The sequence below is a fragment of the Microcaecilia unicolor genome, chromosome 8 (genome assembly GCF_901765095.1).
Source record: "Microcaecilia unicolor chromosome 8, aMicUni1.1, whole genome shotgun sequence".
Taxonomy (NCBI): domain Eukaryota; kingdom Metazoa; phylum Chordata; class Amphibia; order Gymnophiona; family Siphonopidae; genus Microcaecilia; species Microcaecilia unicolor.
In genome coordinates this window covers 172943128-172967991 of record NC_044038.1, presented here as the reverse complement: position 1 = coordinate 172967991, position 24864 = coordinate 172943128, and the positions used below count along the sequence as shown (strand labels likewise).

General features: G+C 42.7%; 1 protein-coding gene across 1 annotated transcript in view; it reads left to right on the top strand.

The window, feature by feature from the left end:
* Positions 1-24864, top strand: part of LOC115476389 (solute carrier family 22 member 5-like) — a 52496-nt gene that overhangs the window by 8872 nt on the left and 18760 nt on the right. The window contains 3 exon segments of the mRNA XM_030212752.1: positions 9412-9512; positions 9515-9588; positions 22402-22528. Of these exon segments, the coding sequence (XP_030068612.1) occupies positions 9412-9512; positions 9515-9588; positions 22402-22528 (302 nt within the window).

The following is a 24864-nucleotide window of genomic DNA, read 5'->3' as shown; positions in this document are numbered from 1 at the left end:
CTCTACCAGGCTACTCCAGGACCAAGCAGATGGAAGAGAGAGCCAATCAAATGAGGCTCTGGCTTGGCTTAGGTGGTTGATGGATATATCATGCATTGATCCTGGACCGTTAGCTCTTTCACCAGTTGGAAAATTGTTATCTACTAAGCTAGGAGGGTAGGGATGAATTTCAGGGTCTGTCTTGAGCTATTTTCCTTTCTTGCTGAGGGTTTTATTCAGAGTGATGGCTTCCCTCATACCCCCACTCCCTGGGAATTAAAAGAATTATATATTAAAAAGGAAAGATGCTCTGAAATTTTGCTATTTTTCTTTCTGAAGCAACCAGGTAATGGTCATCAGAGGAGGAGTCTGTGCTGGAAGCAGCTGGCATCATGGAGTAGTGAGGCTTGCTGGAACTGGGAGGAGTTTGATTGTCGGTGGGGGTCTGTTGTGCTACGGTGATAGGAAGTTTTAGGCTGGCAGCCACTTCAGTGGTGCAACAATGCAATCCACTTCAGAGCAGATGAAATGCTGTTTTTGCTGTTAGGGCTGCTGGGGCACATCTAGTCAATGTGGTTCATGCTGTAGAAGCACTGTAGCCCATTCTGAAAAGTTTCTACAATGGGGAGCTGTTCAGATAATATTGACTCCTTATTTTCCCTGGAAGGGGTTGGGAGTAGCACTTCTCTTTAAGCCTCATTTCTCCTGTAGAAACCGTGGGAGCGATGGCCATTTTGACGCCTCCACAATCCACAGAAGTTCCTCAGGAGGGATTGTTGGAACAAGATTTCCTGGATCCCGTAGACCAGGGGTGGGCAACTTGTGGCCCACCATTGAATTTCATGTAGCCTGTGAGACCATGGAAATTATACACAGAAAATAGCCCTCATTAACCAGAGTTTTGTTGTCGGTAGAACAGTTAAGGGTACAACAATGGGACAAGACGTAGTCATACTGAGATACTAGGTAAATTTTCCCATCATCTCAGATTTATTTTTAATGTCTTGTTGGGCGCCCACAAAAGTTGTTGCAGTTCAGTGGAGCTGGGGGCAGTACTGTCCATTCTGAGAGCTCCAGGGAGCACAGGTCAGAATTCAACGTATTTTGACTGTCCCAAGAAAGAAGGGTTCTTTTGTTATATCATCAACTTGAAGGATGTGAACTGAGCTGTAAAGTTTTATGCATTTTTAGATGGAAACATTGCACTAAGTCATTTTGGCAGTTTGCCAGGGAGATACCTCAGAGATGTAAATCGTTTGCAGGCTCCAATACAAAGTTCTTCTCCAGATTGGAATCTGAACTTAATGGTTCCTACTCTAGGAAAGTCACTATTTCAGGGTCATCTTCAGAGGCTTAAAGACTTGACATTGCAGGTGGTATTTTTAGTTGCCATTGCTTCTGCAATAAAGGTTTGAGTTTCAAGTTCTACCCTGTATGGACCTCTTCTTAAGCTTTGCAGGAGTAGGTGTTTTAATTTGTACAGTACCTTAATTTTTACTGAAGGTAGTATCTATCACATGAATCGATTTCTTGACTTGCCCTTGTTTAGAAGAGATGAGTGTGCTGATGGGTTTAAAATCTTGAGACTTCTTGTTGAATGTTGCGTGTTTTGTTTTTTGCATTTCTTAGAAGTTACTAATGAATTCAGAACATCAGATAGGCTTTTGTGGTGTTTGGAGATATTAAAAAAAAATAGCAGATTCTAGGGCCGCTATTGCTCATTGGATTAAGAAGGCTATTTCTTCATCTTATGTACTATAAGAACACCCAAAAACTGCACTAAAGCCGTTTTTAACTCTGTGCAGAGGCTGGGTACACTTTGAGGCATATTTTCAAAGCACTTAGCCTTCCAAAGTTTATTTATTTATTGCATTTGTATCCCACATTTTCCCACCTCTTTGCAGGCTCAGTGTGGCTTACATTACATCATGAATAGTGGAAATATATAAGAAAATAGACATTTAGTATTGCATAAGGATCTTGGGTAACATGATAATAATAAGGCATGATAGTAATATAACGGGCAAATATCGTAAGGCAATTCTGGATCTATGTGTAGGAGTTCACATTTGTTGATCTTTGTGGTATGCCTTGTCAAAGAGATGGGTCTTCAGTAGTTTGTGGAAGTTAGTTAGTTCATAGATCGTTTTTAAGTTGCGTGGCAGTGCGTTCCAGAATTGTTTACTCAAGTAGGAAAAGGTTGACGCATGCGTTAGTTTGTATTTTAGATCTTTGCAGTTAGGGAAGTATGGAACTTTGTAAGTCTAAGTGCTTTGAAAATATGCCTCTCTATTGCATTGGCCCCTGAGGAAAGGGCAACTATTGGTTGGTTATTTCCTTAACTCTTACAATACCCCCAGTCAGCATTTGATTTTGTTTTTTTTCACAGCTAGTTTTACCACCATGGTAGGTAAGAGGAATTATGAGAGATTAATTAGAGTTAAATTTAAGACATAGCCCACTTTTTTTGCATTTTTCCAAGATTTAATTTTTTTTGATTAATTACATCTGTATAAGAAAAGCAGAGAATGGTACCCAGACACTTTTTGCAGAAGCAGCAGTGTCCTTTAAAAAGTTGTACATCCTAAAAGGTTTGCCTCCTCAGTCCCTCTGGCTTTCTTACTCCCACTTCATTTAGATTTGCAGTTTAAAGGGCCCTTTAACAGCAGAAATGCAGAAGAATAGTTGACTGTGTAAGGCAATGTCTTAAACAAAAATATGTATGTGGTTAAAGGTAACAGAACATTCTGCTGAATTAAATAGTATGGGGTAGGTAACGTTAGTGTTGCACACTGGCCTACAGAAGACCCGAGTTTGATTCTCAAGCATGACTTCTGCTCTTAAGGCAGGGGATACTGCAGAGACAGTGTTCACAGCCCCAGAAGGGAAAGAGAAGAGAGTTGGCCATGGCACCCTGTAGATGACTGATGACCAGATTCCAGTGAGGGTTCATAGTCTGTATCCATGGAATGAAGACTGTCCTGACAAAGGCTGAACTGGGTGGAAGTGAGGAAATTGAAGAGGGTTAAAAATAGAGGAAGAACCCTGGCTAATTGCAAATTAAGGCTTACAACTGTAGAGGCATTTAAAGCTCCACAGAAGTGAAAAGAAACTGTTGAGTAAAACATATAAAACATTTAGCAGGATACTTACTTTGTGCTGAGTTTGCACTTCCTGTTGTAGACAGGCCTTCATTTACACGGTCACCTGATCTTTCATCAAAGTTAGAAAAGAAAAGCATTTGTATAGTATTGATGGAGCATCATTACCAATGTATAATGGTATTTAAGCAATATCTTTGATGTGAGAGTAGCTAGTAGGTGAAAGGTTGAGCAAAAACAAAAGTGACATGGATTATTGCAATCCATGAGGTTTACTATGAGTAAATTGATATCTAATCCATAGTAATAATACCACAGAAAGATACCATGAAGTGAGATTGACCAACAGCCTTTTTAGTGCACTGGCTTAGGACATTTGTGACTAGCTGTTGGACTTCGTTTTCCTTTTATTAAGTCAGTACAGTGGGGCTTCCTAAATTTACCAGTAAGGTATATAGGCTGCATTGCAAGATGATGTGGTGGTAGTTCTGAAAACTGTAAAGAGTTTTATAGGGGTTGAGGGAGGGGAGGGGAGAACTGAGCAAGACAACCAACAAGGACTATGCCTAACAATATGAGGGTGGGGTAGTGTCCCTATTTCTTTTTTTTTTTTAATTATTTGTTTATTGAATTTTACAACTTATACAGACATAAGAACTGCTAAGTGAAATACAGCTTTAGAAACAAAATAAACGAAACTTGGAATTACTTTCCTCAAAATCATAACATTTAGCTTCATTAGACCACAATAAAAAAGGGAGGTAGGAATTTGTGAAGATTATACTATATTATTCTAAATTATTAAAGAATTGATGGCCCCAACATTCTCGTGTACTCCACAAATTCTCTATTGTTGTTTAGAGTCTAGAAAAGATTTAAGCTGATCTGGGTTAAAGAACACATATTTGTTTGATTTAACCTTACAAGACATTTACATGGGTATACAAGAAGGAAGGATCCTCCTAATTCTATTATTTTAGACCTCATAGAAAGGAACAATTTTCTTTTTTGTTGAGTAGTCTTAGTCACATCTGGATAAATCCAGATTTTTTGTCCTCCAGATATACGATTTGTAGATTTAAAGTAAAGTCTCATCACGGAATTCAAATCTTGCTGGAAGACGAAAGAAACAAGTAACGTCGCTCTTTCCGTAGCCTCTTCTAAGGTTTGTTCCAAATGGCTGTAATATTATCTAAGTCCATTGATCTCTCTCCTTCTACTTTTTTAACTGTATTAGGTATAAAATATATTTTATTCAATGGTGGGATTGCCTCATGTGGAAAATTTAAATTCTCTCTCAAAAATCTTGTAAAAATTTCTAATGGAGGAATCCCTACTAATTTAGGAAAATTAAGTAGACGGAGGTTTAGTCTTCTATTAAAATTTTCCATCTGCTCCACTTTTCTTCTTAACTCCATATTGTCTTTTATTACAGCCACTTTAAATTCTGTAGTTTGATTCATCTCTTTCTGTAAGGTCTCTATCTTAGAGGAAAAACCTTGTTTAACAATTTCTATAGAATCCTTCAATTCCTGTACAGTAGTATTTAAAGTTTTTACCTCCATTGAGGACTGCTGCAAGGTTTTATCCATATCCACCAATTTCAGCCATATCTGACCTAGGCTAACCTCCGATTCTTTCCCCGCAGCAGTTGGTAACTTCATAGGGTCGGTTACCCCACAGGGTCCTCCAGCTTCAGCCTTTCCGGCTTGCAATGGATTCCCCTCTCGACTCGCTGTGTGCGCGGGGCACAGAGGGATCATAGAGACCGGCAGAGGAGATAGAGATGTTTCCGCTTCCCGCGAGGCAGCCGCTTCACCGGCTCTTCCCGCTATGGACTCCAATCCGCTAACTTCACGAGCGAGAGCAGGGAAGAAACGCTCCAGCCCCGACCTCATCGGCGTGGAGGAGCCGGTAGGTGTGGGGACTGTCCGGACAACCCCTTTACGTTTTGAATGAGGCATTTTAGTAGGAAAAAGAAAGATTGTCGAGGTAAAGCTGGAGCAAGTTACTGAGCCTCCGCTCTCGGCGCCATCTTCGTGTCCCTATTTGTTTGCTTTGTTTGTTTCAGAGTTTCAAAACTTGTTTACCTCTTTGTTTCTGTGAAACCAAGTGGACCAATAACTACTACATATCCTTATTTAATAAGAATGTTAAGGAGAAACAGATCATATGAAGAGCTGGAGGAAGGGCTCTAAAGAATGAGAGAACTCTTTTCAAAGAGGGTGGAGCACATCTAGACAAACTTCCAGCAGAAGCGGTAGAAATGACAGAAGTCAGGGAAACTTGGGACAGACACAAACGGGACTGTTAGGAGAGGTGGAGACTAAGGTTTATAGTAGCACAATAGATGGGTACCAATGAGCATACTAGGCATTCGAGCTTCAAAGAAAAAGAACTGAAAATTGTAGTTGTGGTTTTTAACTACCCATTTATTTACAGGCACTTCACAGTAGCTCACATATTCTTCAGAGTTTCAGAGAAAACTGTATGTTGGGGGTGGTTGACTAGGATGAAGAAAGTATGGTGGACCTTGGTCCAGAAGCCTCTCAGTAGCTGGATCTTTTGGAGCTAGTAACTGAAACATACTGTTGTTATGATTTTCACTGAAAGAAGCAAGAGATTACATAACCTCTGGGGCTTTCTTGAAAAATTTCTGGAGATAATTGGTCTGGCTGACCTTCCTGCCCAGTTGGAGCCATCTTCCAGCTGTATTCGCCACCAATTATGACAAGGGCAAGGGGCTTGAAATTAAAGTGTCATGAGCCGTCATTTGTGTTTGTGAATTCCTAACTAGTCATACCCCTCTCCTCCTTTTATACCATATTGCCAGAGACAGAACCTGGTATATAAGCACCACAAATCTTCCTCCTCCCAAGAATCGTGAATGCTGCATTCAAGCTGGTGAGGGTAGGGGATGCTGTGATGAGTATGGTCAGCTCTTTCTAGTGATCCATTAGACCAATCCCACGCTCAGAATTTCTGACCTCGTCTTATGGTTTCCATTTATCATGTATGATATAGAAACGTAAGGGCCATGTAATCAAGTGTGCTCAGCATTTTACTTATTAAAATATTTCTGATTTCATCACTTTAATGCACAAAACTGAGCCCTAAAATAATACTAAAATGCACTGTTTATGCAAATAGATGGTAACGAGCAGATATGACTACCAATGAAGAAACCTAAAACATAACTCATTTAACATCCATTTTAACCCTAAAACTTCAGTCTTACAGATGAAAAAAAATAGCCACATCAGACCCACAATCCCTAGACTACAGATCTGGGATCCCTTAAATACTTGCACATTTTCAAAGCCCTAAGCCAGGGATCTCCTAGCCCTGGGACCTTTTCTAGGTTTACAGTTGGTTGTGAGAAAAGAGAAAACCTTATAGCCCTTAAATGTCCAATGTGGCAAGCAACAGCTATGACTGTGGTTTATTTTGAATGTAAATCCCTTGAGACCACAGGAAAAATATATGCTAAGTTCAGAACTGGAAACTTTGGAACTGCATATGTAAATGAGGCTGCTTGTACTCTACCACTTTTCCCATATTTCTCTGTGAAGGAGAAAAAGCTTAATTGGGCACAAAGTGTGATTTTTTTTTTTTTAACCTCCTGTCTAGAGGACCTTTATGTTTGTGTGTGTACGTGTATCCTGGCTATCATATTCAGGATATACCATGATCCAAGAGGATCCTGAGAGAGGTTTGTTTTTTTTTTTAATCCATGAATGTGCACTTCATGCATTCTGGAAAATATGCTCCATTGGTTTTGCATGCAAATCTTATTAAATTACAGCCCTACATAAAACACTGTCATGAATATGACGCATACATCAAAATAGCCCTGCTTTCATCAGAACTCTACATAAATTCTCATCAGACCTATTACTTCCTTTTTTTTTTTGGATCATCTGAACTTGTACCCAGTGTAGATTACAGAAAAGCAGCTGGTTATTTCTTCAGTCAAAAAAGGTTTGCATAGTATCATTTAATTTTCAATCTTCCTCATATCAATTGAATTAAACTTCTGTAAGGGGTGCTTTTACTAAGCTGCGGTAAAAGGGGCCCTGCGGTGGCAGCGGCGTGTGGATTTGCCACATGTCAAGACCCCTTTTTATCACAGCGGATAAAAGCCACGCAGCCATTTCATGGGGGAGCCCGCCAGTAATTACTACTGGCGTGCCCCAACACTCGAATAGAAAGTGGCGCATTGTGAGGGCAGGTACTGCTGTTGGGCTCCTGCAGTAGCCTGGAGATAGTGCCGAATTGGTGCACCACAAGCCTGCAGTAGACTTGCCATGCCTTTGTAAAAGGGCCTCTAGATCTCTTAGAAATTACTACTACTATTACTATTTAGCATTTCTATAGCGCTACAAGGCATACGCAGCGCTGTACAAACATAGAAGAAAGACAGTCCCTGCTCAAAGAGCTTACAATCTAATAGACACAAAATAAATAAAGTAAGAATTGCTAAGGTAGGTTTTTTTTTAAATTCATTATTAGAGATTTAAAGAAGCTTAATTCAGTTGATATGATGACGAATTAATATTAAATGATGCTATACAAAAGAGGTATGCAAACCTTTTTGGATTGATGAGGAAGAAATGACCAGTTGCTTTTCTGTAAGCTATATTGGGTACAAGTTCTGAGGATCCAAAAAAAAGAGGAAGAAATAGGTCTGACAATTTATGTTGAGTTCTGATGAAAACAGGGCTATTTTGATGAATGTGTTTGATATTTAATCCTGGTTTTATTTAAAATATATTTTTTGAAAGTGCTAATTGAGGGGCAATGAGTATACATTGCTCATTACCCTCTTGTGACTATTGTGTTTTATCAAAAGTAAATTCCTACCAATCATCTTTTAATTGCATTTGTTGATGGTAATTTTTATATAAATTTTTTATATAAAGTGTTAAGATTATGGAAGTAATATCAAAAGGACCCTCCTACTCCAGTTAGTACTCCTTTTGGTTTGTTTTCAGTATGGCCAATAACAAAGCGGGTCCTGAAAGGAAGAACTTCTGCGTTAGACCTTCATGGTTACAGGCACAAAGGAGCACGTAACAGTCTTTTTCAGTTGCTTTTTCTGTCTAGGAATTGTGTAAAGCTCCTAAGTATATTAATTTGGCCAGCGCCACCATAGATTGCTGGAGTAAGCAAATGGTTCCAGGTCAGGCTGATCGATTTCCTAGTGTTCTGTTGCTATTTGTAGACTCATAGTCTAGTGTATTTTACAAAAGCTGAACTACTTGTGCCCTCATTGGCATGAATTATACCCAAGCAGGCCACTGCAGTGTGTTATGGAGGCTGACCCGGCCCAAGAGTCTCTAATACCCTAGGTGAACCTTCAGTTATGCATCCTTTCCATTCCCCATTCCACTCGCCTCAACCAGGTCTAGCATCTCACTTCCTATTCCTTCTCTTGGTCCTATGGTCCTGGTCTCCCCCTTCCCTTCCCTTATGCTTCCGCTGTTACCCTGCTTCTGCCAGGACCACTCCAAAATATTCTGTGCTGGCCAGGGCCTTCCTGTAGAGGCCTGTGCTCAAGAGCTGCCATGTCTCACCCTCCCCACACTGGCACAGAGTACTTTCTTTCTGTGGTCTCAGAAGAGGTAAGGGACAGTTGGCAGCATGGGAAAGGGAAGGGAGAGAAGATGCTGGCCATGGGACGAAGGGAAGGAATGGGAGAAGATGCTTTCCTGCCACACCCCTCCCCAAATGTTTCCACATAAATGGATGTTTAGCCCACATTGTGACAGGGGTTGGCCTTGGATGTAAGTGCTCAGAGAAAAGGGAGTCCATTGCAACTGCTCCTAGATCTTCTGAGGCAACCCCCCCCCCCACCCTTGTTCTGCGGATCCTTTCTAAATTGTTGCTTGGGGGTCCCTTCATTTGAACTTATGTCACTGAATGGTCTGTATGCAAGATACAGTACCAGGACTAGTTCAGCATGTTCCTGACCTGGAACCATGTAGTAAAGTTCCCTTTAAGGTTAATTGTTAATACTTCAGCCTTTCTCTGCAAGCACTTTGAGGACTAAATTTTATTGTTTATTATGTGACCTCTTTGGAGATAGTTTTGGCTATTCACTGTTCTTAAGTTTTCACCTGTTAAGTTATGAGAGAGGATGGGTAAAGTGAAGGGTTTGGGGTTTTGTTTTGTTTTGTTTGTTTTTTTAAATGAAACTAGCAGATTCTCTTCTTTTCAGTACGAAAGATACATTTTTAAAACTGCTGTTTGAAAAAAAGAAACCCATACAAATTCTTCCTCTCTCAAGAAAGAAAATACTAATTTGTGCAACTTAACTCATTTTGAACAGGAAACAGAAATTCTGGCACGTCCGTTCGTGTTATATTCTCTACATTAGGAGTTTGCGTCTTTTATGCATTTGGTTACATGACGCTCGCCATTGTGTGCTTAATTTCATCCGAGATTGGCGGATGCTGCTGGTGGCTATCACTCTTCCTGGGCTGCTCTACATTCCACTGGGTGGTGAGTATGATAGCATTTGCTAGTCACATCAAAGAGGACTGAAGAACTGAAGTTGCCAGTGGGCGTGACCACAGACCACCAACTTTTGGTGTATTGCTGATACACCTAAGTTGAGGTGTATCAATGCCATCTACAGGGTGAAGCAAACAAAAAAGTAACCCCCTAGAGTTTTTTGCTGTTTTTTTTCAGCAACTGCTTGGAAATTCAGTGTGAAGTTTTCAAGCTTTATTTGTTTGTTACTATCTACATTTATGTGCTGAGTGAACTGAGATTAAAAATAAAGGCAAAAATTTAGACTTTTTAATGTGACCAGCCAGTGACTTCTTTTCACATTCAAAATGTTTGCACTAATGCCAAACACAGCTAAGGGGACTTGCAACTTAGGCAGACGACACTCTTAAAAGTAAAAATGTATTAGGATTCAAGGCTCGACATGGGCCATATTTTGCCACTAGGCCTGCATCGGGAGTCTCAAAAGATGTTCTAGGACAAATGTCTTGTGGCTGTAGAAAGAAGAATGCCAGTGTATCGCTGTACAGTATGTAATACTTTGGCTAGTGCTGGCTGCCCTTTATAAAAATGCTGGTTTTGTTAACCAGTGGTAACACAAAAGGGTAAAGCTCTGATAAAAAAAATCTTGCTCCACAATGTTGATTCAGCTAAACGGTGATGCGAGTGTCTGTATCACCGTTTAGCTGCGTCAACATTAGGGATAATTAAATGTTGTTTGATAGTAATATGCAAGTACAATGACTTAAATATGCAAAATTCTTGTTGAAATTAAAAGCAGTTCCTGAGGAAATGGCAAAAACAAAAACCCTCTAGGGAGTTACTTTTTTTTTTTGCCTTCACCCTATATGGTTCCATTGTAAAAAAACTGAATCATGTTTCCCCCACCCCCCACCCAAAGGGGGCACTTTTCAAAACTATTGCCATGGGCCAAAATGTTTATTTGTTCAAGTGAGCTGTTTGAAAATTGCCACCCACCATGTATGAAGGTTAACAGTATGTGCCTACGCCCACCAAGTTTAACCCATTTAGCAGATGAGTTCCTGGTGTTGGGGTTAGGTCATGAAAATCTCTGTCCCACAGGACAAATCTGGAGAACCTTTAGCTTGAGCAGCTTGTCAAAAAAAAATTACGTACATGCTTTCACTTTAAAAATGAATGCAAAATCTATGAATAAAAATTTCTTGTGTTCTCTGTAGCATAAAGGCAGTATTCCAGACTTTTATTCTGGCTTTCAGTGATACTTGGAAATGGTTTTCTTTGAGGTGGGGGGGGGGGGGGAGAGAATTTCAAGTAACGATATGTTACACTCATTCCAGTTATAATAATAAATACAGTAAATAAAAAGCAGACAACACAATACATTACAACAAGAAAAACTAAATCCAACATACCTTTCCCATTGACTTGTCTATAGTTAGGCTCTAAAGTATGTACATAGTGTTTGTAAACTGCACTGGTACAGAGCACCCACAGCGATTTGAACCTGCTTTTTCTGCAGGTACGTTTCATGGAAAATAATTAGCATTACAATTTGAAAATACAATTTGAGCATAAGTTTTTGTTTGTCTGATGTCAGGTCGGAGCCTCTGCAAGCAAAAGCTATATTTGATCAAAGATTCCAAAGTGATCTGTATTCAGGTATATTTGAAGAATAAACATATCAAAACCAAAAGAAACCCTATATTCTCACATTGTTGTGTATATATTCTGTGCTAGTGGTTTAATTAAATAAAATGAAAGGGACCATCATTTATGTTTCAACTATCCTATATAATAATTCTCACCACCAACGTTCTAATGTACTGCCTGTGTCCGTGGCTCCTTCGACGTTGCTGAGCTAGGCTCTGTATCCAGGCTGACGTCACTCACTGCAGGACACCGCACTCCTTACGGCTTACAAACTTCCTGGCGATGCCGCTACCCCCCCCCCCCTCTCCGAGTCTGGCCCCACCAATCTTCCGTGCACGTTGCCCGCCCCCCCCCCCCCCCCCCCCCAGATTCGAAGGCTGAAACCGACGGCTGCAAGGGGAGCCGAAGGAGAACAGCGGAGCACCCACACAGCTCGAGATGAACCACACCAGAGCCTCTGCATGGATTACGACCACGCTTCTCCCTGCTGGTTCGGGCCCTGGGCTCTTCGGGAGACTGCAGGGAGAGACTGGATCTGAAAGCAGCTGAGAAGAGGCATCCGGGAGGAGCAACCCGACGAAACACCAACTGGTACGCGAGGGCATGGCCATGGAGAGACCGACGTCGCAGCACTACGCTGACTACAGAGGTCACAGTAGGACCAACCCGGGAAAAAGCCGGAGCCCCATAGACAGGGTGTAGAAGTGGCCTAGTGCCGTGGAGCACATCTCGTGCTTCCGTCCGGGCACCTAATCCCTACTCGAGCAGCACTCACAGTGATGAACTCCGGACCTATTCCACTGCTGCTAGCCTCCAAGCTGCTGACTGAGGATTTCTCTCTCTCTCTCTCTCTCTCACACACTGCTGCTGCTCCAGCTGCTGACTGAGGAGTTTCTCTCTCTCTCTCTCTCTCTCACTGCTGCTGCCCTCCGCTGCTGACTGAGGAGTTCTCTCTCTCTCTCTCACACCTCTCTCTTCCCCCCCCCGAGTCTGGCCCTGCCGATCCCCCCTCTGTGCATGTCGACCCACCCCCCTCCAAAATCGCCCATACCTGCCCCTACCCCTCTGTCGCACACAAACTTCATGTGGTGGCTACACCCATGCTGCTACCCCCTCCCCACTCCTGGACTGGGCCCCCGCCGATCTCCTTCTGTGCACGTTTGCCACCCCCGCTCCTCAAAATCACCTACCCCGCACCCCACCCCTCTCTGGACTCAACAGACACATTCTCTGACACACACACACACTCTGTCGGTATCTCACACACAGTGAATCACTCTCTCACACAGCCTCGCTGTGCCTCTCTTTCTGTGACACACACAATCAATCGACATTCTGTCTTTCTCTCTCCCACACACAAGTCGGCCCACAAACACACACACTCTGTCACAGTCTATCTCTCACTCACACACACACACACATACAGTCTCTCTCTCTCTCTCACACACACACATACACTCTGTCACACACTCGCACGTTCACTCTCTCTCACACACACAGTCACTGTCAAACACACTCTGTCAAACATACACACTCAAAGGAAAACCTTGCTAGTGACCGTTTCATTTCTTACAGAAACGGGCCTTTTTTACTAGTTTTTATTATAAAATAACTGCATAATTAAGACAAACTTGTAGGTACAATTGCAGTCTGTACAACCCAGAAGAAGTTCAACAAGTCATATATCTCCAGAATATTTGCCCATAACAATCCACTCTCCCATAATCATTACTAGAGCGCCCTCTCCTGAGTGGAGCCCTACTTGATTTTAACAACCAAGATAAACTCCCATCCCCCCCTCCAAAAAAAAAGCAACCCAATGCCTGCTCCCCTACCCCTGTCTAAATCCCTGCCCCCAAAAACACTAAACCCGCTACATGCAGATTCTACTACTGTCCCCAACCTGACCATTACCTTTAATTTCTTAAGGCTCTCCTATAATGGAGCTAAACTAAAACGCAAATTAAAGATCATCTTCCAATCCCAACCCCCTCCCTACTCAAGGGGAGTACCCTCTTTATAATCAAAACTGTCCCGAATGTTCGCAGTCCATTGAGAACTAGACTCCTGCCCCGTTGAGATAGTGTGTGCAAATAGGAACCCCAAATTTTCAAAAAATGGGTTTTGCGTTTGTAGGAACCCCTGGACTCTTTTTGCCTCCCAAGACATCAGCTGGTGCACAAGGTTACGCCAATGCCAATATTCAAGTGAGTTCTCTGAAGCCCAAGGACCGCAATACACGTTTCTTTGCCGCAGACACAATTTGCGAAACAATAGGGTGCCCTCTGCGATGACCCCCTAAAAGACTCCGGGCCATTCAAGCACCATTTGAATTGGGGTCCCCGCAATTCTCCGTGAGAACAAGAAGGATAGGTATTCCACCACTCATCGCCAGAAACATCGAACTACCCACAGGACCAAAAAGCATGGAAAAAAAGTATATCTAACAATTTGCACTTCGGACAAAGAGGAGACCCGGTGCCCCCGGCCTTAAACAATTGAACCTGAGCAAAATAAGCTCTGTGTATTACTCGAAAACCACACTCTCGATAGCCGGCACCGCTGACAAGACTCGGGATGCCCTTGATGTGCGCCAATATATCCCAAGAAGTCAAATTCACCCGCAAATCTCGCTCCCACCTAGTTCTGATCTGTTTTAAACCCTCTTCCAATAGTGCCACAATGTTTTGTGGATGCCCGATTCGGTGGGAGCGCTATCTGAAAGCTCCTCAAAAAATTATCTAATTTTTGCTCCTAATTTGAGACGCAAGGCTTCCCCATCTAATGATCTAAGGTAATGTATTTGGCAGTACGCAAACAGGTCTCCCCATTGTGTAGCTTCTGGGTTCCTCAACTAGTCCAATGGGCGTAGCCCTCCATCTTCCCCCAATATCGCTTCTAAGCAGTCCACCCCCAGTTCCTCCCACTGTACAAAAGCTGGGCTATCTAAACCTGGCAAAAAGGCTGGATTGCCAAATAGTCAAAAGCTCTGTAACCTTTGGGTTTCCACCCAGACAGATTCCCAGTAACCGCCAGGCCTCTCTCAAAGGACCCAAGAGAACACTGCATCTCAAGTGACCGGGAATTAGGGATCTGTCTACCTGCGATAGAGAAATTAGTTTGAATGGTGCAAAAAAAGCTACCTCCAAAGGCAGGAGCGTGTAATGGCTTGAGGAAAATAACTAGTCTCGGACATGTCTTAGAAGGCAAGTGAGATTATAAAGTTTCAATTGGGTAGACCCAGCCCCCCTTGAGCCATCCCCCCAGTAAAAATTGACACTTCACCTTTGATTTTTTCTTCACCCAACAGAAACCGGTGACCAATTGATAAAATCATCTAATGTCTTTTCTCAACAGCCGCAAAGGCGGGGTCTGCATCAGGTATAACCATCTAGGGAGTATAGCCATTCTGATCAGACATATACACCCAATCAACGGTACTGGCAGTACCTGCCATTTCTCCAGTTGCTGTTCAGTCTGGGGCAATATTTGTTTAATATTAAGATGGTACAAATCTCCCACCCTTGGTGTGAGGAGAACTCCCAAGTAGCTAAATGTGTTCCGCCCATCGGAGGGGAAACATCCCCTGCCAAGAGAGACCGACCTCCGGTGGGGAGGCCAAAGCTTCAGATTTATCTAGGTTCAAATGAAAAGCAGCAAAATCACCAAACTCCGCAAAGACCTCGAACAAAGCTTGCAATGAATCTCGAGGGTCTGTAAGCATTACCAGAAGATCATCAGCAAATGCAAGCCAATTTAAAAACTGTTCCTCCCTATCTTAACCCCATGTATTGCAAGATTCGAATAGATATCCCGTATCAAAGGGTCAAGATACAGGACAAATAGTAATGGCGATAAAGGGCATCCCTGACGAGTCCCCACGGCTGATCTCAAATTCATTTGATGCCTGACCGTTTACCATAACCCTAGCTCGTGGAGAAGTATACAGAGTCCTGACCTCCGGCAAAAAACAACCCTCAAAGCCATAGGCCTCCAGGGCTGCAAACAAGAAATCCCACTGAACGCGATCAAACCCTTCTCGGCATCAGAACTAACAATTAAAGAAGGCTCCCGAGATGTACCACACGTTCAAAGAGGCCAGTATACACCTAAGATTTTTTGCTACGGTTCGACCTTGAACGAATCCCACCTGTGCGTCATGAGTGAGTTTTGGCAAGATCCGACACAGTCTATTAGCTAGGATTTTTGCAAAAAGTTTTACTTCAGTATTCAAAAAGGAAATGGGTCTATATGATTCTGGTAAAGTTAAATCACGGTTTGGTTTTGGGAGCACAATAATCTGGGCTAGGTTCAGTTGGCCCGGAAGCGCACACACCTCAACCCAAGCATTGAACACCTGCGTTAGAGATGGAACAATTGCCTCTCCCAAGATCTTGTAGAATTTGGCTCAGAAACCATCCGGCCCGGGGCCTTGCCTAGTTGACTGCGAACTATCGCCCAACTAATTTTGTCAGGGCTGGTTTTGAGCATTCAAAACATCTCGTTCTGCTTGAGTCAGCCTAGGAATCTCCAGTCCATCCACGTACAAATTACCCAGAAGACCTTCTTACTCCCCAGCTCTATATAAATTTTGATAAAAGGTCTTAAAGGTATCCCGGATTCCCATATCAGTATGAAGCATTTTCCCAGAGCGTTCTCTTATGGAGACAATAATTCTAGCATGTTTCCGTGCTATCAGCCTAGTTAACAGCTTGCCCCCTTTGTTGCCATATTTATATAATTGATATTTATAACATGCTGTCTCATGTAATAAGGAATTAAGAGCGATCTGTACCGATAGTAGCTCCTGTTTCGTGCGGGCACTCGGTTGTTAGCCGAATCTCCTCCTAAGAAGACCCACTTGTTTCTCCAGTCTCAGTATTTCCCTGTCCCTACCTTTCTTAAAGTGGCTGGAGTATCTTATAATCTCTCCTCTCAACATCGCTTTTGCTGCCTCCCAAAAGAGAATGGCGTCTGGCGTTGTCCCCTCATTAAAGTGCTTATATTCTGTCCAACGTGCTATTAAACTTTCCTGAAATTTCTCATCACGGTAAAGAAAGCTAGGAAAGGACCACGACCTAGACGTTTCCCTCGAACCCCCCAGGTGCCAGAGCAACCAAACTGCGGCATGATCTGAGATTACTTAGGGGCCAATCTGAGTGTCCCGTACTTCCGCAAAAAGTGAATGAAAAACCAGATAATCTATTCGGTATTGAGTGCCGTGCGCCTTCAGCAGTTGTGTGTAATCTCTGTTTCCCGGGTGTAAAACACGCCACACATCTAGCAGGTCCAAAAGGGAGCAAACATTTGGTAGGCCTCTTACTGAACAGGTGCTTTTGTGGGAGGCGGGTGGGATTTATCAAACTGAAGGTCCCAGAGCATATTAAAGTCCCCCGCCCCCCAATCAGAGCACGAAGTTTCCCCCCACCAAAATTTCTACTAGTTCGCTTATAAAAATTGTTGTCCAGGTGATTGGGGGCGTAGATACTACCCAATAGAACTCCTTGCCTAGCTATTAAGGCCTTACAAAAAAATACAAACGGCCCTCGGATCTTGACAATGTTGCTTAATTAAGTTGTCAACCCTTCCTGATAAGGATGGCCCACACCCCCTTTCTTACCCACTGCAGGAGTGGCCACACCTTCCCCCACCCCCATTCATTAGTGTCATATTCTACATTTAGAAAGATGTGTTTCTTGCAGAAAACTATGTCTGCATGAATGTGCTGTAAGTGTTGCAAACCTTTGCGCTTTATGGAGAGAATGAATACCTCCCACATTCCAAGTAACTATCTTGATCATATTAAGGACATGATGGCACCTAATTCTGCCAAAGGAACATCTATTAAAGGAGAGAGGCCCTCCCAGCCTGCAGCCTCTCCCCAACATGCACCCAGCTCCCCCAAATAGAACATACAAAGGCATCTTCAGCGTTTTATGGGACCTCTTAATAATACTGTGATTCGCACCCCCTAGAATACCACCCCCTGTTAACATTCCCTCTCGGATCCCAACCCTCCCCCTAACAGTGCCCCCTTACCCCCCCCCCCCCCCCAACTCTAGACTATAGTTCCCTAAGGAATAGGTCACACTCAACGCCCCCCCCTCACATCCCTTTAACAACAAACAGTTACAGATCCAGAATTACAAACCCTTGAACTTGCCTACCCTTACAAACCCACTCAGTCTCCTCCGACATATTCGCAAAACCCCCTAAACACCAGCCCTATGTTCCTTCATGTCTCTCAGGTAAATAATTATTAAAAAAAAAAAAAAAAACCCTGTTAGATCCGCATTCTCTCCCCCATCACACTCCTTTCCAATGCAGCAAGCACAATCCAACAAGACAGGCACAAAGTTCCCCCTTTCATTAATGAAGTTGCCCCTTAGTCATATACACCCCGTTCCCGTAGCCCTACCAACCCTCCAATCCTCCAGCCCAGCTTCCTCCAAATGACTTAACAGAGTTCGATTGTCAGGGGAGGGGCATACAGCTCCCGCTCATTAATGTGACAGTCCATGATGCACTAGTGTGGCAAACTCTATGTACTTACAAAACAAAAGGCATGTCCAAATCTGTATGCAAGCCACTTGAATAGCTTTCCAGGCCTTATTTTGCCACTGACCCAAATAGGGCAGGAAATCCCAGACTCTAGTTTGTACATGCTCTCAAAGCCACCCCTGACCTCGTTTATGGCACATTCATTCATTCATAACCTAATTCACTCACACCATATAGCAAAAAAAAAAAACCCACAACACTTTCCTTTCACACCTGCCTAGGTTGAGTTACATTACAACTCTCACTCTGCTCTATATAAGCAGCATATCCAACACTGTTAGTATATCCATAGGTAGAATTAATCCACAGCTCCTCTCGAATCACTCGGCCTCGTGCTCTCCATGGGGACTCGTAGAGCTCAGCCGATTCATAAACGCCTGGGCTTCTTCCACTGATGTATAGGTGAGGGACCATCATTTTAAAAAGTTTATAGCCAAAGCAGCAAATTGAATAATGCTGTCGCTCTTAGCCTGGCTTAATATAGTCATCGGTCCCTTAAGAACACATACAAAATTCACAGGCCAAAACACTTGGTTGTCTTATAATATTTTGGATTTTTTTTGTATAGTTTTTGTTGCAGCTAAAAACTTCTGCAGAACAAATTAATATGCTGTATAATGAATTGTGTGGCTGCATGATTTATAAGAAGGAAGAGATTTTGAATCTTTTTCAGTAGCGGTTTAAGGCAAGTTGTATTTCCCTGTCCCTGGAGGGCTTACAGTCTAAGAAGGGGGAAATGGGACTTGATATACTGCCTGTCTGAGGTTTTTGCAACTACATTCAAAGCGGTTTGCATTAATTCAGGTACTTATTTTGTACCAGGGGCAATGGAGGGTTAAGTGACTTGCCCAGAGTCACAAGGAGCTGCAGTGGGAATCGAACTCAGTTCCCCATGATCAAAGTCCCCACTGCATTAACCACTAGGCTACTCCTCCACTCCTAGGAAGGCTTAGGTGACTTGCTCAAGACTATAAGGAGTCATAGTGGTATTTGAACCCTGTGTCCCTAGTTCTCAGCCTGCTGTCTTAACCGTTAAGCTACTCTTCCACCACATATTTTCTGAGTTTTTACTTTTATGATTTGCAGATAAATGTCATTGTTAAAGCAGAAATAGTTGTGAGTTAGAATACATTTGATTAATTTTGTAATAGTTTCCGGTGAGTATTGGTGTTCCAGGGTGGATGTTTTTAGGAGTTTATCACATGCACCTTTACCATCTGCATGGGGAATGTTGCTGTATAATGATTCTACATCCATTGTTTCCAGAAGGGTACCCACTTGTAACTGCTTGATGTTTTTTAATTTGTTCATAAAGTCTGTGGTGTCTCTTGTGCACCAAAGGTTTAAGAATCCCCTCTATAAGTCCAGATATTTCCTCCGTAAGTGTGCCAGTGCCAGATATGATTGGTCTGCCAGGGTTTCCAGGTTTGTTGATTTTGGGTAGCATGTAGAAGGATGGTTTCGATGTATTTTTGTGTGTCAATAATCACAACAGAGCCTCCTTTGTCTGCAAGTTTGATGATGATGTTTTGGTTATTTTGTAGGTTTTTTTTATGGCTGCTCTTTTGGTGGAGAAAGGTTGTACAAAATTTTGTTTGCTGAAAAGTTGTGATTTCACCCTGTGCCTGAAATTTCCTATGTACTTGTCTAATTTTGTTATTTATTTTTATTTATTGGGATTTATTTACTGCCACCTTGAAAGAATTCACGCAAGGCGGCATACAGTAAAAATAAATCAAACATAAGCAATAGACAATTACAGCAGTAAAATATTCAAATAACAGTACAAAGTATGGCTTAGTATACTACTTACAATGTCAACACAATATGTAATAGAACATTTTAATAGACAACATAGGGTATAAGCAAGGATGGAACATATAGATAAGAGAGTAAGAGGAGTTGGAAAATAAGGTGACTAATTTAAAGAAGGTTGCACATGAGGTCAGAGAGATGATTTAAATGTTCTCAGCTAGGGTTGGAGTGAATAAACATGTTCTGCAGGATGTGCAGCCTATGTCATTCTTTGTGCTTGTGAGAGTAAGAAGTTAGTTGCTTCTTCCATTAAAGGCCTGGTTGAAGAGCCAAGCTTTCACCTGCTTCCTGAAGTATAGATAGTCTTGTTTTAAATGGATCCTTTCAAGGAGTGCATTCCAGAGTGGGGGCTACTCCAGAGAAGGCTCGCTTGCGGGTATCACATTTTGTGATGCCTTTTGGAGAGGGTGTGGTTAGGGATACTCCTTGGAAAGACCTTTGTGTCCTTGAAGGTGTGTAGAGGGAGATCCTGTTCTTCAAGTACTCGGGGCTATTTCCTTTAAGAGCCTTGAAGATCAGACGTAGAGTTTTAAATTTAGCTCTGTATTGTACTGGTGTTTTTGCAAAAATGGTATGTGGTCACATCACTTGCAACCTTCTATGAGTCTTGCTGCAGCATTCTGAATCAATTGGAAGTGGTTCAGATCCTTTGTAGTCAGACCAGCGTAGAGTGCATTACAGTAATCCAGTCTTGATGTTATCATGGCATGCACAACTGGGATCAGATTTGCCTTCTTAATGTAAAGAGAGAGGCAGCGCAGTTGTCGTAAATAGTAGAAGCAGCTCTTGAAGGTTGCGTGGATTTGGGGAATCAGAGTTAAGTGTTGAATCTGTCTTCCAAGGTTCCTCACGTGATCTGAGAGGGAGTTCATACTTTCCAAAAGAGATTTTGATGTCACGTATGTGTCCACTTGGGTTAGGACTCAGAGAAACTCAGTTTTACTTGGGTTCAGGCAAAGTTTGTTGTGTTTAGCCCATTAGAAATGTTGAACACAATTAGACTAAAGACTGATCCATTTTTTCTAGAGCTGTGGTTTACAAAAGCCAATAAAAAGACCTTGTTACCTGTCATTCAACCAGTTGCTAACCCAGTTGGCCACCTTTGAGAATAAGACAGAGAGGTTTTTAGTTGAATGTATGTGCAGATTTAAGCAGATACAAAGTTAGATTGTAAGTGATTTGGGCAAAGGGTAATTCTTACTCTACCTACATGTAACTTGCATTGCACTACTACTGAACCATAAGTTAAAATCTAAATAAATAAAATATGCAGCAGGAGCCAAAGTGGTTTCCCCATTTAATACACGCAAATGCAGTACATTTTTTCTAGCAAAAAAGGTGCCAGTACGCAAATGCTATAACATTCTTCGGGGGGGGGGGGGGGGGGGGGGGGGTGATCACTGAGGGACCCACCTCACAATAGCCAGGCCCCCTGCAACCAGTCATAGAATCTATGACAAGGCAGAATTGGTGTGTAGAGCCTGAGCTCTTTCATTAAAACTTGGGGTCCATGGGTCAGTTTTAGCAGACATAGTAACATAGTAGATGACGGCAGAAAAAGACCTGCACGGTCTATCCAGTCTGCCCAAGAAATGTGCCACTTTTTTGTGTATACCTTACCTTGATTTGTACCTGTCTTTTTCAGGGCACAGACCGTACAAGTCTGCCCAGCACTATCCCCGCCTCCCACCATCTGCTCTGGCACAATGGAAAAGGTGCCCGTACTCAGTACCCCCTCAGAAAAAACCCTGTGCAAATGTATCATGCTTACACTGAGGAAGACCCTGGACAGACCATACTTTACTGCATGGTGTTGAGTTTTGAGATACTTAAGCATTAGAAACAGTGCAAAAAATGCAAACGTGATAATATCCAGAATAGGAGGTCTTAAGTGTTCTGAATGTCATTTGTGTTTGTGCTTATTTTCCTTGGAAAAGATATTACTAAGGGTGATTCAAAAGAAGGTTTCATTCTCTAGCTGTGGCTGGGATACAAATTTTTGTGAGTTCCCAGTGGGGTCAGATGATAGGGTGTTAACCTCCTCCTCCCCCCATATTGAACAGGTTCTCAGACCGGGCAGTAGGTCAAGAGACTGTCCTCCGTTCTTGCCTTACACTTGATCTTAGCCAACAGGATGCCAAAAGGGAGATCTAATTACCATGCACAAACACATAAGCACAGAACCCAAACAAGAAGGATCTGTTCAGGCATAAGAGAAAACGTTTCAGCATCTTTGTTGTAAGATTTTCTTTACTCAGCGTGTTTATGTAACCTTAACTTCGACGGGTCAGATATTTTTTGGAAAAAAGATCAGTAACTATGACATGAATAGACAATAGGAAACATTGTCTCTGACTGCAAGAGTGATCTACTATTGAATTTTATGATCCATTCTCTGTCCGTGGCTGAAATGTAAGAGCAGGGTCTGATCTGTGAGTTGAGGCCCTTTTAGCTGAGATTGAACAACTGTGTACTTCCCCTGCTACCAGACACCATTGGTGACACAATTACCAAAGCAGGTGTATAAACCTACTAAACAATAACACAAACACCTGATCCAGGATTAATGTTTAGCTCATTATTGCATCTGAGGCCAGGGTTTTTTTTTTTTTTTTTTGCCTAACTGAACACAGATATCCAGTTTATATTTTACCTCCATAGAGAATACTAAGAAGCAGTTGAATAGGATTAAATTTAGACCTCCTGACCTGTTAACCCTGTCAACTATAACTACTTAAGGCATAAGTGAGAAGACAAAAATTCCTATTTTGAAAAAGTTCTATGTTGTAACTCGTTGCAGGTTTATACCTGAATCTCCCCGGTGGCTGATCTCTCAGGGAAGAACTGAAGAGGCTGAAGCCATACTACAAAGGGCTGCTAAAAGAAATGGTGTTTCAGCACCAGCTGTCATATTTGATACTGCAGAGGTAGAATTCTATGTTTTTCAGACTTGTGCCTCTTTCTGTTGCTACAGCTTGAGGGTGAAGGTATACTGTAACTGCAAGCAATGGGAGTAAACCCAGGACTAAAAGCAAATAGCCTGAATTAGATGGAGCTGTATGGTTACACATGCAGGGACACTGCTGAATGAGTTTGAAAGCTGACACATTCTGATTGGCTAATCAGGTTTCATCATGTTAAATTATAAACTGTGGTGCTTACTCCTCGGAATTCTGTGCAAAAATTTGTGCACTTGTGTTTGTGGAATCTCATCATCACAGCTACAAGGGGCATGGCAGAGGCACTATCAAATATACCACTTTATGGTATTGTCTGTGGATTCTGTCACCAAAATCCATCTCGGAAGTCTTCCTTTTTGAAGCAGGTTAAAATTTCTGTAGTAGCTCATAAATGTTTTGAAGGATCATATCCTTCATGGATTACCTGACCATAAACCCAATCCGTTGGTACAGTGTGACTTCCATCGGAGCTGTATTTTGTGGGCTGAAGGTTGACTTTCATTAGCCAGTTTAACATCTTCTGGAAACTAGTTGCTTTCCAACCTACAGGTCACAGGTTCAAGGCTGGCTTGGGGATGATGGTGATCAGGCTAGGCCCTTTGTTTACTTTCAGCATACTTGTTTCAAGCATGCCAGACATCCCTCCAGAATGTTAACATAGTAAGTGATGGCAAATAAAGGCCTGAATGGTTCATCCAGTCTTCCAAACAGTCACATTCATTCTTAATTCTAGATTAGAGAGATGTGGTAGCCGTGTTAGTCCACTCTTACAGGTTATCAATAGAAATCAAACAAAATAAAACATGGAAAAGAAAATAAGATGATACCTTTTTTATTGGACATAACTGACAAGATTCAACCTGCACAGACATCACATGAAAATAGCCGGTGCCAGTCAAGCCCCCACTCCTGTGGGCCAACACTTTGCAAGACCAGAACACTACACCAATGATTTCACAGTAAGAATACTGAAAGGTAATTTTAAAACAATACAGGAACGTAAGACCTTTGAAATAAGAATGATTGAATATTTTGACACCCAACAAACAGGACTTAATAAGGATCTGGGTTTTCTAACCCATTATAAACCATAAAGTTGTATTTCTCTGTTTATTACCCTCCTCTCACCTACTAACACCCATCCTGTTAGAATATCAATGAAATGCTTTGATGTCCCCATGCATACCCCCACCCTCCCACTCTGTCAGACTGTCAAGGTAATGCTTTGATGTTTCTCTTATATATACTATCTGCTACCACATTTGCTTATTTCCGATCTGACGAAGAAGGGCAACCTTCGAAAGCTAATCAAAAAATGTATTAAGTTATGTCCAATAAAAAAGGTATCATCTTATTTTCTTTTCCATGCTTTATTTTGTTTGATTTCTATTAATTCTAGATTAAATCAACAGTGAATGTGATATTATTTCTCCGAGGACAAGCAGGCTGCTTGTTCTCACTGATGGGTGACGTCCACGGCAGCCCCTCCAATCGGAAACTTCACTAGCAAAGTCCTTTGCTAGTCCTCGCGCGCCCGCGCGCACCGCGCATGCGCGGCCGTCTTCCCGCCCGAAACCGGCTCGAGCCGGCCAGTCTTCTTTTGTCCGCACTCGGTACGGTCCGTTTTTTTCGCCGTGTCGAGCCCCGGAGAGTCGACCTCGCGCGTCCAAAGTTTTTTTGAGCGTGTTTTTTCTTCGGAAAAGCTTTCTTCTAGTGCGGGAAGTGCTCCGGAAACCCTCCCCAGGTTTCGTGTCAATCCTCCCCGTACTTCCAGCTTTTTGCCCCAATAAGTTTTCTTTCGTCGTCGGGGTAGGCCTCTTTCGGCCTCGGTCGAGATTTTTCTCCCTCTAAATTTTTGGTGCTTCAATTTTCGCCATTTCGGCTTTTGATTTCGCCGGCGTGATTTTTCCGCCCATGACATCGAAGCCTTCCAGCGGCTTCAAGAAGTGCACCCAGTGCGCCCGGGTTATCTCGCTCACTGATCGACACTCGTCGTGTCTTCAGTGTCTGGGGGCTGAGCACCGCCCTCAGAACTGCAGTCTGTGTTCCCTGCTTCAAAGGCGGACTCAGGTAGCGAGACTAGCCCAGTGGAACGTGTTGTTCTCGGGCTCTTCGTCGGCATCGGCACCGGGATCTTCGAGTGCATCGACGTCGTCAGCGTCCAGACCATCTTCCTCGGCCGCCCTTGCATCGAGTGCATCGAGGCATCGGGCCTCTGCATCAGCGCCGAGACATCGGATAGCTGCATCGACGTCGGTGGTACCGGGACCTCGTCTCCTGATGTCGTCGGACGGTGGTGCATC